Source organism: Sturnira hondurensis, unplaced genomic scaffold (genome assembly GCF_014824575.4).
Source record: "Sturnira hondurensis isolate 20B ecotype Veracruz unplaced genomic scaffold, ASM1482457v3 Scaffold0022908, whole genome shotgun sequence".
NCBI classification, from domain to species: domain Eukaryota; kingdom Metazoa; phylum Chordata; class Mammalia; order Chiroptera; family Phyllostomidae; genus Sturnira; species Sturnira hondurensis.
The window spans coordinates 9950236-9966982 of NW_028095539.1; the positions used below are offsets into that span (position 1 = coordinate 9950236).

At 59.3% G+C, this 16747-nt stretch overlaps 1 protein-coding gene across 6 annotated transcripts in view; it reads left to right on the forward strand.

Annotated features, from left to right (window-relative positions):
• Positions 1 to 16747, forward strand: part of EHMT1 (euchromatic histone lysine methyltransferase 1) — a 95944-nt gene that overhangs the window by 52916 nt on the left and 26281 nt on the right. For 2 of the 6 annotated variants that reach the window (XM_037036958.1, XM_037036959.1), the window contains exons 5-11: positions 2242 to 2399; positions 2658 to 2846; positions 8288 to 8368; positions 9085 to 9186; positions 9632 to 9752; positions 12107 to 12238; positions 13110 to 13255. In XM_037036958.1, coding sequence (XP_036892853.1) covers positions 2242 to 2399; positions 2658 to 2846; positions 8288 to 8368; positions 9085 to 9186; positions 9632 to 9752; positions 12107 to 12238; positions 13110 to 13255 — 929 coding nt within the window. The remainder of the gene's footprint in view (positions 1 to 2241; positions 2400 to 2657; positions 2847 to 8287; positions 8369 to 9084; positions 9187 to 9631; positions 9753 to 12106; positions 12239 to 13109; positions 13256 to 16747) is intronic. The other 4 variants (XM_037036960.1, XM_037036961.1, XM_037036962.1 and 1 more) reach the window with 4 other exon arrangements.

Sequence of the window (16747 nt, forward strand, 5' to 3'; positions counted from 1 at the left end):
AGCTTCGGACTCGAGCCCCTGTAGCCTCTAAATACTGCAGTATCATCCCTTAAAAATGACAGGGTGGCGTCCCTGGAGATAAGGATGTTCGCCTCCTGTGGCGCCGTGTGCAGCTTTGGCCTGATAACATGCTTTCCAGCAGAGCTGCGGTCCCAGTCCGAGTCACTACAGCATTCTCATGCAGGGTGCTACTCTCCCCTGGGTCAGGCGCAGGTCCTGCAACATGGTCGAGGGGCGTAGGTTCTCGGGGTGTGGCAGCTGTTTGTCCTATCACAGTCCCCCCGTCACAGAGCTCATTTCCTGAAGGGTGGCCAGTATGTGTCTTGGGAAGAAGGACTTGCAGTTTCTGTTCTCATTCCACCAGGGTTGGGGGGCATCAGCACCTGAGGACATCTGTCCACCTGGCTGTGACCAGGGAGGTCTCACTCTGTCCCTCTCCACTGACCAGAGGGCTCATGGAGAGGAAGGACTGCTCCTGCTCCCCCCACCCCGCCCCTGGACTGGGGATCGAACCCGCAGCCTCACACTTGGTCAAAGCATGAGTGGTCACGGCCCATCTGCTTATTTTCAAGTGTGACGGGCCATCACATGATCCCAGGATTGCCCCGTGGCCAAGGGTCCTGCCCTTCTGCCCTCCCCTGTTGGGATGGGGCAGTAGGAGATGGGGTCAACCTCTCCCTCTGTCCCCAGCTCCTGGACCATTTGGGCTCAGCATTGCTTGTCTCGGACAGCTAGGCCAGGCACCCGGCATAGCTCTTCGGAGTTGCAGCCCTCTGCTCCAACCACCGGGTGGCGTCAGGGTGTTCGGGCTTCTCCCTGTTCGGCCTTGGGTTGCGTGGTCTTTCTCATCTGGGTTCTCTGAGAGCACATGCTCCGTGGGTTGGCAGTTTCCCAGCATCCTCACTGCCAGCTCCTGGCCGGTCGGGGTCAGCAGGACGTGGCTGGTCAGCAGGCCAGTGCAAGGCCCAGAGCTTTCTGGGGTCGGAGGCTCCCCCAGCCCAGCTGCCCCAGTGCTGTCTCTGCCAGGGAGGCCCAGGGCCCACCTGCCCTGGGTCTGCAGCGGTCCCCTGGTAGGGGAGCCCCGCCTGGCCGCCTGGCCGCCTGGCCTTTGGGCCGTCCCTCTGTGCCTGTCCATGTGTGGGACGCCAGAGAGCCTGCCAGGGACGGCAGTGGTGCCGATACCCCTCGCGGGCTGCCTCTCTCAGGAAGCTTGAGATGAGGTCTCTGTGGGGATGGTCCCGGGAGGTTCTGTTCTTTTCCAGCCGGGCTGCACAGGCAGGCAGGATGAGCGAGTTCACATGGGGGTCAGAGCGCAAGCCGCAACCCCCCACCCTCTGCCCCTGGGACTATGGGGCTCAGGTCTTAGGCTGGGCACCCCTGTCCCAGCTTGTGTATGGGCAGGGCAGGCTTCCCTGTGATGAGGCAGGTGCTGAGCCCCCTGCTGGGGGGTACGCTGCAGGGCCACACGGAGGTTGTCCTGGTGTCCTGTGTGCCACCCCTCACCCCGTGTGAGGCACCCTGTCCTCCAGCCCTGCAGCCCCACACATGCCCATCTCCCAGTTCTGCACCTGGTGGAACTGGCACATTGGAATTTCTCTCAGTGGTTTTCAGAAATATCTTAAACTCTGGAGCTTTTTAAAAAAAATGAAATATTGTCGAGCACCTCGCTGTGTAAACCCAGCCATCCTGGTGCTGCGCCATCCAGAAAGGCCAGGACCCCATCAGCCTCCCTCCTGCGGTGCCCCCCGACGCTTGCCCCTGCATCCTCGCAGCCATCCAGTCCCTTCAGGGGCCTCTTCCCCTGAGGTTGTGGGCTGCTGAGTGAGAGTCGGGCGGCGGGAAGGTTGCGGGGCCCTGCTGTGTGGCTGTGCTTCAGTGCCTGACACACTAGATGTGTGTCACTTCTCCTTTGGGCGAGAAGTGGGGGTGCCCTCAGCCCTCTCCCCGTGACCAGGTGAGGCTGCCGTTCGTAGACCTTGCTGCCCCACTGCACTGCTGCTCACGGCACGACTTTTGGGGTCGGCGATGCGTCCGCACGCTCAGCTTGTCCTGTGAACTCACCGTGTGGCCTGTGGTGTGCCCTCTGCTCCCTCTGAGCGGCTCAGGACTGTCACCCATGCTGTCACTGTGGTGTCGGGGTGATGTTGGTGGCTGGGTCTGGTGAGCTGTCACCTGCCTTGGAAAAACAGTCGAATGGCACTTCTCTCCCTTCTTGTCGCCTCTTGACTTTTTTTTTTTTAGCTTCCTTGCCTTTTGTTTTAGCAGCTGCAGTGTCTCGGAAGAAAAAACGAAGAATGGGAACCTATAGCCTGGTTCCTAAGAGAAAGACCAAAGTGTTAAAGCAGAGGACGGTGATTGAGATGTTTCGGAGCATAACTCATTCCACTGTGGGCACCAAGGTAAGGGGGCCGCTCACCTTGACCCCCGGGCGTGGGGAGGCCCGCTGTGGCCCGAGGGCATGTGCAAGGCAGCTGCTGTTGGACGACCTCGGTCCCTTCTGGAGGCCCTGGGCTCTGAGGCGCCCCTGCCCCAGGCAGCACCTCCTGTCGGGGGCGAGTTGGAGGCCCACCTTCTGCCCCCACGCCCCCCGTCCTGGCAGGTTAGCAAGTCCTGCTCCCAGGTTCCGCCTCATGGGTGTGTCCCCGCCCCTCCTCCAGAGCGAGCAGGACCTGGGTGACGGCGCCCTGCACGTGAATGGGGAGAGCGTGGAGCTGGACTCGGAGGAGGACGACTCCGAGGAGCTGGACGAGGACGAGGACCAGGGGTCCGAGCAGGCGGCCACATTTCCCCTTGAGGACAGCAGGACTTCCAAAGAGAGTGTGTCGGGGAGCGACCACACCCAGAAGGTGGGCTTCTTCCTGCCTTGGTCCTGAGAGGGGACAGTCTGGGCCCTGCCGGGCTGTCATGCCCCCTGTTTGCGCCCGACTTGGGTCTCTGTCTGTTTTCTCGAAGCTTCAGATTGTTTATGTCTAGCAGAAAAGGGCTGTCTCCTCACACAACGGTTATTGAAAGCAATGTCTGAGCTCTTTGGCTATAGACAAACAGGATTTGGTTGATGGCTCTCGAGGGCTGTGTGTTGTGGGCCACAGTGTGGCTCCCCCTGCACAGGTGCCGCCCTCCTGCGGGCGGGGCAGACGCGGGAGCCCTTGTCTTCCTGGTGGGATGACTGAGTATCAGGGCTTCGAGTTGCATGTGACCTGTTAACACCCGGCGTGTGCCTGTGTGTGTCCACCCGAGGACCTGTTCTTGGGGGGTGGCAGTGTGGTGGCTCAGTCCCAGCAGTAGCATCGTGGCCCCTGCCTGCTGGGCACTGCCTGCGGCTGGTGCTGGGGCTCAGCCGTGGGCCAGGGTGGCTCCGGTGTCCCAACAGACCAGAGAGCTGGAGCAGGCGTGGCACACTGGGGATCGAGGTGGCCTTGATGGCTGTGGTTTTCCCTCTCCTGAGGGAACTTCGGTCATTTTTGAGCTGGGCTGTTACAGCTAATGGCCGTTCTGGGAGCCCCCTCGAGATGGGCGTTATCCTGCTCTTCTGGCTGCGCTTCTCCAGCAGCATCCCGTTGGGTGCTGTGTGTGCACGTGGGGTCAGGTGGTGGCTCCGGGGCCCTGGGGGTCCGGTTGGGGGGGGCTGGTCTTTCAGCCCTGACTGCAAGGCGGTGTCTTGCCCCCCACCTGCCCCCCACTGGCTCTGAGCTGCTGCTGCACAAGCACTGACGCCCCCCCTTCTCCTCAGGACAGAGCGTCCTTGATTGCTGGTGGCCCTGTGTGAACTGACACAGGGCACCTTGTGGCCCTTCCTGTGTCTCCTCTGTTCTGTGCACCTGTGACTCGTGGAGGATTTGTTTAGTGACGAACTGTAAAATGGGCGGGTTTCGTGGAATGTAAATGACATCTCAAAGCTTACACAGAACATGAAGTTTTTCTCTAAGTGGTTACTCACATATGTCGATGGCATTTGTTGGCTGATTTCCCTCTGCTGATTTTAAAACAGCTGCCTTTATCGCACGCAGTCTGGCATGTGGATGTGTGTCTGTTCCTAGGTTCTCTGTTTTGATCGAGGTTCTCATCTGCAAGAGAATGCAGACACTGGGTGACTAGATGTGGTGATAAAGGGAAAAGTTGAATGAATGTGGAGCTAATAAAGGAATTGAGACACAAAGCGGAATGAAGACGACAGAGTGGTTGGTGGAAAACAGCAGAACAGTGGTCGGCCACAGCAGTCACCAGCAAGCGTGACTCAGTGTGGGAGCCGTCCCCGGTGGGCCAGTATGCCAGCCCCTGCTGGGGAGACCTGCCCGGCCGGTGCGGTGGCCACGGGGAGGGACCCTGGCAGGACTTGGCCCCGGAGAGCACAAGTGTGTGTCAGAGGCATGTGCCCCGCTCAGCACACGCTCTTGGGTTTGGCGAGTGCTTCATGACGGCACGGTCGCCCGGGTTCAGTTCACTGGGGGTCAGAGCCCCACAGCCACGTGCCCCCGCAGGCTGCATCTGAGCCAGGACGGCCGCCCTCACACTCTCCCAGTCTCCATGGGGTGTCTCCTCTTGTTTTTGTTTGTTGCATTAATGGAATCCTGCCATGGGCATTTTTTCAAGTGGGGCTTATTCACACAGTACTGTGTCTGTGGGAATTCAGTCCGTTGTCAGTTTGTCTTCATGGTGAGGGCACAGTGGCTTTCGAAGCCCTCTCGGATCTCTGAGGCCCTCTCTGGGGCTTGGGATCAGAGCACCCTTGTAGAATGCCGGCAGCCTGCCTGGAGGCGGTTGCTGCTTTGCCGTCTTCATGGGAGCTGTGCTCTGGCCGGAACAACAGTAACCATCACCAGACAGGACATGCATGGATGGAAGTGCTCTGTTGTCCTCCGTGGTTTTCAAGGAAATGAAGGGTCCTGGGGCTGGAATGTCTGAGAACCACCACAGGACACGTGGCTGTGTTCTGATGGTGCGTCCCACAGTTGGTGGTGTCGGGACTGTGTTGGATAGTGTTGCCGTGGGCACGTGTGGTTCTCATGTGCCCGCACGTGAACACAGCTGCGTGTCATGCGAGCTGCAGAGGCACAGCACACGGTGTCCCACCGAGGTCTCCGCTGGCCATCCACGGGGTCAGTGTCACCATGAGCCCTGCCTCTCCCGAGTCCCAGAGTCGCTGCTGCCTTCTGCTGGTCAGTGTTTGGATGCCTGTTTCTGTGAAGTGCCCACACAAGGCTCAGCACTCTGTCCGTTTGTGTGTCTGCCCCTTGGTTACCTGTCCTTCCTACCCATTATTCTGTGGGGCCCTGGCCCAGCAGCTCAGCTGGAGCATCCTGTGCACCAAAAGGTTGTGGGTTCAGCTTCCAAGTCAGGGCACTTGCTTGGGTTGTGGGTTCGATTTCTGGTCGGAGCATGTATGAGATGTGACCTGATTGGTGTTTCTCTCTCACATTAGTGTTTCTCTTCATCCCTTTCTCTCAAGGTAGTGAAGGCGCGCCCTTGGGTGTGGGGAAGAATCATTTGGTAGGCAGTGAGCCTCTGCTGTGGTGTCAGCGTGGCGCCTCCTTTCCCCTTCTCACTGGTGTGACCAGCACTCGCCATTTAGATTGGAAGCAAGTCACAAGGCCCAGTCACATGGCAGGCAGCTGGGGGCGGTCACAGGCGTTTCAGGTGCTGGGTTGGGGAGAGCTGCACCCTCACTCCCTCACCTGAGCTGTAGCTGGGCCTGGGGATCAGGGCCTCCTGCTGGGTGCCCAGTGGCTGGGTGTTTGCCCACCCTGGGCGGCACCCTCCTTGCTGACTCGCCCTCCAGCTCTCTGTTCAGCATCAGGTCCCGGCTGTGTCAGCTATTCCTACTCTTCCCAGTTCCCTTGGGGTTTCAGTGCGAGCCTTCTTCCGTGCAGCTGCCGTGCGTGCGGGCACCCAGAGGCCCTTGCAGACCCTTCCTCCCTGCCTTCAGGCATTTCAGCAGCAGCTGGGGGGGGCCAGGCTGCTAGTCTGCGTGTGTTTTCTGCTGTCGTCCCCTTGCTCAGTCTCCCCTTGCTCAGTCTCTGCAGTGTGAACAGCTCCCCAGCGATGTGTAGAGGTCGCCTGACAGGTGAAGCCCCTGAAGGTAGCAGAGCCCTGCCACGGGGCCGTGTGCTCGATGGTGAGCACTTCAGAGCATTTCTGACGTCAGTAGTGAAGAGGCGGGGGAGTCGCCGCCTTCTCCCCACCCCAGACACTGCTGAGCTGGTCACGGGGGTCAGGGGTGGGGGTGAGACTGGAAAGAAGCATCTGTAGTTTCCAGGACAAGGGAGACGTTTGCTGAGAATGGAATCATCCCTCTAGAAAATCCGAAGAAACCAGCTGGAAAAGTCTCCCAGCTGGTGAACCAGCCATCCTGTGGTGAAGACAGAACCCCCGATTTCCCCGTGTGGGCACGGACGCCCACTGGGAATAGAGTGATGGTGTTGGCAGTGGTCTCAGAAGACACTGGACACGACTTTGCTGAGCAGGACCCATTGGGGGGCGTCTGCTCTGCAGTTGCCTCAGTGCGGAGACCTTGGTGTGGGGCTCTGGAAGGTCAGGACTGAGCAGCAAACCACAGCCTCATCCCGAAATCACAACGGATGGTTATAACTGTTAAAAGACTGATAACTGTTCGGTATTGCCAGTGTACTTAGTGATGAATTTAACAAGAAACATTTGTTGCGTGTAGAGAAAAACTGAGACTTTGCCGAAAGATTAAAAGAGGCAAGTCCATGGGAAGACCCGCCATGAGTCTGAGTGGGAAGGGCCAGTGCTGCCTCCCCGGGTTGCCCACAGGTGCAGGGCTGTCCCCCTGGAGTCTCTGGGCTCTGTGGGCAGTGGACACGGGGGCTGTCCACAGCGAGAGGAGTGGCCGGGGCAGCAGTGCCAGCCTGGGTTGGGGGGCCAGGCCAGGGGGCTTGGGAGCCTGGAGAACAGCAGGGGCTTGGGGGGTCCACAGCCAGCCATTGGTACAGATAGACAGCGTTCGCTGTGATGTGGGTTTCGTGTGGGGGTCTGGGGACCATGACTTTTCAGAGATTGTTGCCGGGATGATCGACTGGTCTTTGGGGGGAAATAGACGTGGACTCTGCTCGAGGGCATGGAACCGCGGAGCCTCCCTCCCGGAGCTGGGTGGGGGAGGGCTGCAGTCGGCAAGGGCGAAGACCGCCCCACGGGGCACTGGGAAAGGGTGGGTCTGGGCTGCACAGGCTACTTCCTAGCAGAGCTGCTGTTTAAAGCAGTACATTCCAGTTGTGAAGTGTCAACACAATGTTGCATGGTGGTAGGAAACATGGAAACTGTATTTTTAATGTCAAATGAGGAAGGCCCTCTTGTGCATGGCATAGACTCAGAAGCCAAGAAGGGAAAGATGGACATGCGTGACTGGTCCAGAGGAAACCCGCAAAGTCCTGTGTGGTGAGAAACACAAGCAAAGCGTGCAGGACTCGATGCAGATGGTGTTAGCACAGTCAGCAGCCTAAACGTTGGTGTCCCATGTGTGTGGCTTCTACAGATTGTAGGAAACCCAAACCCAGTGGAAATGCGGATTGCAGGTAAGGTCCTGCCACGCATGGCAGATGAGACGTCCAGGGAGGTTCTCTTTCTGCCCTGGGATGTGTGACCCTTTGGAGGCTGGCAGTGCCTTTGGGCATGGCCAGCACTGTTCTTGGAGCTTCCCGAGCGCCCTGTGCAGGTGGTGGTGCCCACCTGTGGCTTGTCCCAGGGGTCCCCGGCTGGTCTTGGGCACAGCCTGGCGCGGAGCTGCTGGGGCCGTCCGAGTCAATGCAGTTGCCGTGAGCCCCACAGAGCCAGGCTGGCGTGCCGCGTCAGCTGTGTGGGTGGCAGGGTGTGCAGCAGTGGAAATACGGCATGCGTGGTGTTCTGATGTGGGAAGAACCCGTAACCGTGTCTTTAATGAACATGGCACAGAACTGTCCGGTGACTGTCATCCAAGCAGACAGAACCCCTTGTGTGTGCAGGCCTCGTGCTTGGTCTTAGCTGTGAGGCCACTGGGGCTGGGCTGGGCTGTGCGGGGGAGGGGGTTTATTCTGTTATTTTGTGGCCTCTGAAGATCTTTTTATGTGTGTTTTGTTATTTTGTAGTCCATGACTTCTGCCACACACAGCATGTGTCAGGTACACTTGTCTCGTACCGAGTGGTCTGCAGTGGGGGTGTCCGTCACCTCACAGACCACTCCCCCATCTCCAGTGTTTGTGGCCAGCATACCGAAAGCGTGTTTCGATCAGATTGCTGCCGCTGAGGGGTCTCATGAGTGTCTGTTCTCTTTTTGGCCTGGCGTGCGGCTGGTCAGATGGACGGAGAGTCAGAAGAGGAACAGGAGTCGGCCGGCACCGGGGAGGAGGAGGAGGAGGATGGAGACGAGTCTGACCTGGTAACCAGCAGTGCATTCTGACTCGTGTTGGTGGCCGAGTGGGTTGGGAGACGCTGTGCTAGCACACTGGGAGGAGGCAGGGCCTCGAGGACGCAGGCCGATGTGAGCTGGCCCCGGGAAAGGGGCCGAGAGACACCCTGCCGACGGCAGGTGGTTGCCTGGGGTGGGCGCTGGCTGCAAGGGCTGTGAGAAGGAGGTTTGCGGTGTGGGGCAGAGCCTGTTGGGGCAGTGAGAGGCGGGAGCCAGGACCAGTCAGGTGCTACTAGTGGGCAGGCAAATGGCAGCTTCATGGAGGCAGGGCCAGGGCAGGGAGAGGGGAGCTGGGAGTGGGGGGGAACAGAGCCTGGGAGCCGTGGCCAGGACCCGGAGCAGGCCTCTGAGCTGTGGCGGGGGAGTCAGGGAGCTCGGGGTCTCGCGGGCTGCAGAACAAACACTCTTTGGAAACAAAACGTGGCCAGTGGTGTCAGCTGGTCACGTGGTAGGGGAAGGTGAGGGAGTGCGTGGAGACTTAGGCAGTAGGGGTAGAGTGACAGTGAGCTTAGGGGGCAGTGCTCGTTGCAGCTTTGGCGGCAAGGAGTGTCCAGAGTGGGGCAGGTAGGGGGGGCACAGGGTGGCAGGCTGTGGTCACACTTGGGTGCCCACACTGGGGCGGTCGGGGACAAGACCAGCTGCTGCACATGGTGTGTCCGTCTGTCTCGTGAACACTTTCTTTTCAGCTTCTCGATGTCCGCAGTAGGCGGGCAGCCTGCGGCCCTTCAGTTAGACCAGTTACAGAGGGCGGCTGTTGGTGCTGTGCGTCTGTCTGTCGCTCCTGGCAGGTAGACGCCCCCCACCTGGGTTTTAGAGACACATAACTGCCGAGAACCCGCCGTGCCCTCACTCGGCAACAGGCCTTGCTGGCCCTCGCCTCTCGGGCAGAACCTGCGCCCCTGTGATGAAATGTGGCCTCACAGCCACGGCGCCTCCGAGTGGGGCTTTCTTGTGCGCTCTCTTTGTGCCAGATTTAGAAGACTCACGCGTCCCATGGCAGTGCTCCTGGCCCTTTATTTGTCCTGTAAAACACCTGAGCCTAGGGTGACATTTGGGGACAAGCCTGGGTGTCTTTGCGGAGGGGACCCAGAGCAATGTCTCAAAGGGAGAGTGACCTTCTAGTTGAAGAGTCAGGGTAGGGCAGGAGTTCCGTTTTCCTAGCGAACAGGACGGGAGCGCTCGGGCTCTGTAGGGCCCCTGCTCAGCATTTCCTGTCTGCCCTTTGGTTCCCAGAGCTCGGAGTCCAGCATCAGGAAGAAGTTTCTCAAGAGGAGAGGCAAACCCGACAGCCCCTGGGTCAAGCCCGCCAGGAAGAGGAGGCGGAGAAATAAAAGGAAGCCGAGCAGCGTGCTAGGTAAACACAAGTCCACTCTGGACCCCGGGGCAAAGCTGGCTTGGAGTTGGGGCGTCCAGGAGTTCGGGTCTCCAGGATTTCATCTGGATTTATTTTTGTTTTTACTTATTTTTATTTTTAAAAAATATTTATTTATTTATTTTTAGACAGAGGGGAAGGGAGGGAGAAAGAAAGGGAGAGAAACATCCATGTGTGGTCACCTCTCGCATGCCCTTTGCTGGGGACCTGGCCTGCAACCCAGGCATGTGCCCTAACTGGGAATTGAACCAATGACCTTTTGGTCACAGGCCAGCACTCAGTCTGCTGAGCCACACCAGCCAGGGTCATTTGTTTATTTAAAAAAGGGAAGTTTGAAATCCCTTTGGTAGAGACACTCAGGTGACCCATAAGCGAGTTTCTTGTGGCAAATGTGTCATATGCACTGGCTTTCTTGTTGGATGTTGAGCTGATGGGCTTGTGTATCACCTTCCTTGTGTAGCTGGGAGGCCATGATCTGTGTGGGAGCCCAGGGCCCTGTGGGGGGTGCCTCAGCCCTGTGGGTGGCTTTTGACCATCTGGGCAGACCCCCTGCTCCAGATGGTGGAGGTGGGGCGGGCAGGCGGCGGCAGAGGCGACCCTGGGGCACCTCTGCTGCCGAGGGCTCAGCGTCAGACACAGTGCCTATCTCTCAGCAGCCTCGCTGGTGTGACCTGCCCGCAGTCACGGTCGTGCCCCTGCTGGGCCCGGCCCCGCCAGCCCTCCGTCCCCAGGCACCCGTCTCTGTGGGTGGGCCAGCACTGCCAACGTGTGAATGGGTCGTGGGGCAGGTGCCCGTCTCTCTGGCTGCTTTGAGTGACTGCTTCAGAGTCAGCTGTGCTGCATGTGGACGGGGCTGGGAGGGGCTCCATGCTGGGGGCTGTCCACGGCGAGTGCCCCTCACCAGTGGGCAGGTGACTGGGCTCTCTGAGGTCTGGGGCTGCTCCACAGTGCAGCAGCCACACACATTGCACGTCCTTCTTTGTTGAACAGATGTTCTTGCTTCTCGTGGGCACATATTCAGACAGCAGTGGCTGAGTCATGCTCTGTGCCTAACTCTTTAGGAAACGGTTCACCCAAGCCCTTTTCCTCTTTCCCTGCCCCAGCACAGAAACCGGGCCCTGTCCTTGCTGGCCCACCATGGCCAGGCTCCCTCCGGCATTGCTGGTGGTTGCAGGGCATGTCCTTATTGACACCGGGGTGCATACTTGGTCTTCTGCCCCTTCTTTGGGAAAGTGTATCTTTTGCTCACTTGGAATCGGGCGTGTGCCGCTTCCTCTCAGTTGTCTGTCGGGTGTGTTTGTAAATGCGGCATCTCGTCATCGTGCTGGGGTTAGGCTTAGGCCTGTTTCCTTTCCACGTTCGTGGTTTGTGGTCTCAGAGATCTTGACGGACTGCTGGGTGCAGAGAGTTTGTCTTGTATTTTCTTCCCCGAGTTTTGCACTTCCGGCCCTTGCCCTTGGGTCTCGGACCCACTGTGAGTGAGTGTGTGTGGTCTGAGGGGCCCCAGCTGACATCCTGTGTGCAGATGAGCACCCAGTGGTTCCCACATCACCCACCGAGTGGGTGTTCGCGTTTCATCCCTCCAGTCCTGCTGACACTGGGAGGGCCGTTTTTGGACATTTAGTCTGTTCCACCCAGCCATCCATCCGTCCGTCTGCCTGCCCACTGTCCATTTGTCCGTCCATTCTTCATCCATCTGTCCACCATCCATCCATCCATCCATCCATCCATCTTGGCATCACAGAGCTGCAGGACTCGCTCTTTCCCGTCATCGTTTCAGAGTTCTTCCATGTCGCTGACAAAGACAGTGGTCTGCCAAATGGACGTTGGGGCGGCAGCGCCATCTCCAGGCGCAGGAGGCCCATGTAGACGGGCCGTCTGAGACTGGAGCCGGCGTTGGCGGGCTCCTGGACGTGCAGTCGCCTGTGCGCCTCGGTGCCTTTGCTCATGGTGCCCGTTCTCTCCCTCGCGGCAGCCTGGCTCACATCAGAGCCAGCAGGTCTTTGTGCCTCAGCTGCAGCTCTCTCCTGTGGAGAGTGGCGCTCACAGGACACGCGTGCGCACATGTCCGCCTCACCCTTCTTCATTGGACCCCCTTCCCTTTGCTGGCGTCATGTCAGAGAAGGGGATATGACACGCAAGAGCCTTCGTTTTTCCTGCCACGTGTGTTGTGTGCAGACGTGGGAGTGGGTGGAGCGAGCATAGGCAGCAATGCGGTGGGAGCCGTGGGGTCCTGCACACGGTGGTGCCCTGCTGGCTATGTTGGATGGGTCACTCAGCCCTGAGGCTGGGGCCTGGGTGGCCGTGTGGCATTTACAGGGGTGCCTTTGACGCAGGTTCCGATGCGTACATGTCGTCTTTGGGAAGCGCAGAGCCTGCAGCGCCAGGAGACAGCGTGGGGTACATGGAAGTTTCTCTGGACTCCCTGGACCTCCGTGTCAAGGGGACGCTGCCTTCACAAGGAGAAGGTGAGTGCTGGGCTGCAGATCGGCTGGGCACTGTCTCACTCTGCTTTTGGGTGTCGGCCTCAGCGTTGGCGTGATGCCCCCTGGCGGCCGCACCAGAAGGTGTGGTTACTGGCATCCTGATGGGCGGCTGGGCAGATAGACAGGCAGACACGGCAGGTATCCGTGTTGCTGCCGCACCCGTGAGGACACACTCCTTGTTGCTGGGCAGGCAGGCCAGTGTGCACCGCTGGCAGCACGGGCCCCCTGGCGTCCCTCCCTCGTCAGTCTGGCGGGGGAGGAGCGTGTGTCCTCCTCAGGGAGCAGCGACCCCTGCCGCTGCAGTCGGGTCGGCCCGGCCCGACAGCCTCGCAGGCTGTGCTGCAGTCTGGGATGCGGCCTCCCCTCCCAGTGAAGTGGGCCCGGGAGGAGGATGAAGTGCCGGCTTCTCCTGAGCATTTCTATCCTGATCCCGGTTTTCCCAACATCCCCTTCCTGCCGGTGGCTGTGCCCTGACTGTTGTGGGGCGGGGGGGCCTGGGAGGAAGGAGACTGTTACCACATGGTTCCCAGTGGAATTGGGTGTTTGTTTCTGTGGCTGCAACTCTAAAAGCAGGTGAGGGACCCTAGGGTGAGAGTCCACAGGTAGGCGCAGCCGGTGCAGAAGCCTCCTCTCTCTGCACTTGGCTCCGGCTATGAGAACGGGGCGCGCGGGTCATTCTTGGGCCAGGCGGTGGCATGGCCTGGGAGGGCTGCGCAGTGCCATGTGCCAGCATGGCCGCCTTGCCACTTGTGTTTCCTGCCCCTGGAGGTGGGGACTGCGCGGTGCCAGGTGCAGTGAGAGCCAGGCACGTCTCTCACTGGTGCCAATGCACCTGCGTGTCTGTGTGACCCAGGGCTGGTCAGCGGTCCCGATGCAGGGGAGATGGACGGCCTTCAGGAAGTGCCCCTGTGCAGCTGCCGGATGGAAACCCCAAAAAGCCGAGAAATCACCACGCTGGCCAACAACCAGTGCATGGCCACGGAGAGTGTGGACCACGAGGTGAGCGTCTCTGTTGTTGAGCAGGGCCGGGCCCCAGCGCGGGAGTGCAGGCCCGGCAGACTGCAGGGACGCCCAGGCGAGAGGGCTGGGGCAGGCGGACGGCAGCGGAGCGTGGGTGCAGGCGGCTCTGTGTGTGGTGTCTGTCTGGGGTCACGTTGCTTCTGGGGGTCCCACCTCGCCGCTGACGCAGATGTGGACAGGTGAGCGGCAGGGCTGAGCCCGAGGCACCGAGGCTGGTTGCCCGTGTTCTGCAGTCGCAGCCTGTCCGGTTCTCAGAGGGCCTTTCTTGGGGACAACGGGCATGCACCCTTCTGACCCCGTCCCCCGCCTCTGCCCTCACCACTGCTGGCACCCGTCCCTCCCTCTGTCCCCATCCTGGCCTCGAGCTGGCGTTTTACCAAATACCCATTTGCCTCAGATTGTCCAGGAAGGTCTTTAAACAGAGAGGACATTCCTCACAGGGCAGAGACAGTGGCGGTTTTCCGTGGCGTTGCCTCGTCCCCAGTCAGACACGGGCGTGGAGGTCGGCCGTCTCAGTCTGTCCTTGGAGCTCCCCTCGAGGTCTTTGTTGGGTGTGCACTGAGCTTTTGCCTTTTCAACCCCCACACTCCCTGGTCCTTCCCTGGTCCTTCCCTGGTCCTGTCCTGGTCCACGCTGCTGGCTCGGTGGAGGCCCCGGGTGGACGGGACACCTTCCCAGACCCTGGGGTCAATGGCATTCTTTGCTGTTGGGTCCTGCTCCTGGTTCCTGGGATCTGGCGCTTGGTATGGAGTCCTGAGGGTGTTCGGGCCCTTGCGGTTTCAGCCCGATTTTCATTTGGTTGTGCCCACACACTTCAGAGCTTCAGAGCTCCCCCTGCAGAGCCCATCAGGAGCAGCCCCGGGGTGCATCAGGGCCAGTGTGGCGCCCTTTGCGCCCTCCTGCAGCAGCTCCCCAGCCTTCTCTCCACGGAGCTGTGTCCTTAGTCTGCTGCTCGAGCCTGTCCTCATACCAGACGCCGTGGAGTGCAGTGCCAGCAGGTTCCGGCTCAGAGGGCCAGCCCTTGTCTGCCGGGCTGCAGGCCCCACGGGGCATGTCGTGCGGAGAGGCAGCCATGGTGCCGCTTGCCTTGCTGTCCCCGTTTCTGAGCCTCCTGGTTCTCTCCCCACCCCCACCCCCTTCAGCGTCCTGGGATCTCATGGTCTTTTCTGTATTCAACGTGTTATGTATATTTTTGTTACAATGTGAAACAGAAAACCATGCGAGACAAACAAGGGTGCTTGCTCACGACCACTTTAGACATGGAGCTTGGACCTGGCGGAGCCGGCACCCTGACTCTGGTCACGGTCACCCTGGTCTTCTGAGTAGTTTCATGATCCGTACATGTGGCCTTGGACCCTGGTGCCCATCTGTCTTCTTTTTTAAGGACAGGAGGTGGGAGGGGGAGAGGGAAAGAGAGGGGAACGTTGATTTGTGGTTCCGCTTACGTTTGTGCTTTTGGTCACTGGTCGGTTCTTGTTTGTGCCCTGATGGGGCCGGAGCCAGCAGCCCGGGCATCTTGGACGGATGCTGTGACCAGCCGAGCTCCTCGGCCAGGGCTCTTGCCCATTGGTCTTGGTTTACAACAACCCCCCTTTTCTTTCCTACCAGCTTGCCTGTGGACAGTGTGGGCCTTTTGCCCCTTGGAGCCTGGGGGTCCTGTGCTCGCGGCACCGTTCAGCATGCGAGTCTGCTTCTCCATCTCCCTCTTGTGCAGCCAGGACCCAGCACTCGGCTCCGCGTGCTCCCTTTGCAAGACCGCCGGGGCCGCTGGCCCAGAGTAGGCTGTGTAGCCCGGCTGACACGCGTGTCCGTTCACTGGGGGTTGTGGGGTAGCCACTCGCCCGTTCGCTGCTTTCACTGGCTGGTGTGGGTCTGCACGGAGCCTCGTCCCCTCACCCAGTGTCTCCCACCCAGCGTCCCGGCTCCAGGACGAGCCTTGCTTCCCAGGTCTTCTTCCAGCTCACTGTGGACTCACAGCCTGCTCGATTGGGTTAAGTGTTTTGTAGTTTGTTCTTGCTGCTCAGACTGCCCCACCCATGGGCCCCAGGCCCTCTTCGCATGGAACCTTTCTGGGATTTGGTGGGTTTACAGTCAGAAGTTCGGAGCCTGCCACTCTGTCACAAAGGGCAGGCGGCGTTTCATGCCTGTGGGTGTGCACAGCGCTCCGTGAGCTGTCGACCTGCTCTGCAGCAGCTGCTTGGGCCGCCCGCGGGGGGCTGGGCAGCAGAACAGCATTGGGGCCGACGTGGACTGCCAGTCCTTTCTCTTCATCCTCAGCCTTCCACGTCGAAGTTTTTTATCACTGTTATTCACTTTAGTATTGGCTTTACTATTTATACCTTTTGCTGATGGGTTTAGTGGTTGCCCTGGGCTTACAATGTATAGCTTTGATTTCATTTAACGTGCCAGGTTACGACAATGTGGTTCTGAGCCTCCCACCCCTCCTGTCCTACTTGGAGTTCAGTTTGGTAACCACTGGAATTCCCGCAGTAGGTCACTGCTGTTTCTGCTTTAAACATCCTGTTATCTTTCAGACTGATTAAATAACAGTCTTTGTAAGAGCACTTCTGCAGAAACCTTCATTCCTTCTACCTGGTTTCCAAGTCTAGGAGCTTGTTTGTTTTTTTTAAGGATTTTTAAAAAGATTTATTTATTTATTTATCTTTAGAGGGGAAGGGAAGGAGAGAGAGAGAGAAATATCAATGTATGGTTGCCTCTCGTGAGTCCCCTGCTGGGAACTGGCCCGCAACCCAGGCCTGTGCCCTGACTGGGAATCAAACCATGGTCCTCTGGTTTGCAGGCCTGCACTCAATCCACTGAGCCACACCAGCCAAGGCCAGGAGCTTGTTTTTGTCCTCAGGGTGTGTCTCTCTTTGTAGCCTCTGGTCCCCACTTCAGAGCTGCCACGAGGTTTGTTCCTCTGGGGCACATTTGAGGTGTCTCACGTGTGCCCCTCACCAGTGTTCCTGGTTTTGGCGTGTCAGCTTTGCTCTCTGTCTTCTGTCTCAGCGTCCTCGTGCAGCCTTTTGCTGGGAAGGCAAGCTGTTGACCAGGAAGGCGGGGCTCGGGCTGTGTGGCCCAGGACTCCGTCCATCACGCCCACTCCCTGGTATCCAGATGCACTGGGTAGGGGCAGAGCCTCTGTCAGCTGGTCAGTCGCTGGGCAGGGAGGGTCGGTCCTGTCTGGGGCCTGAGGAGGCTGATGTTGGCAGGTGCCTGGGCTGCCTCCCAGCGTGTCCCCAATGCATCCAAGCCTGTGGTCTGCAGCTACTATGGCCAGCAGCCCTTGGTCTGGCACTCGCTCTGGCTGTCCTGACCACTTGGGGGCTCCAGGAAGTTTCAGACACTCCTGTGCGTTCCCTGCTGCTGGCCTGTGACAGCGGTCCTGCCCAGCTTGGTCCTGCCCAGTGTACATCTGTTTACTTGTTTTATTTGTTTACTTGCACCCAGCTGAGACCCCAACTTGCTTGG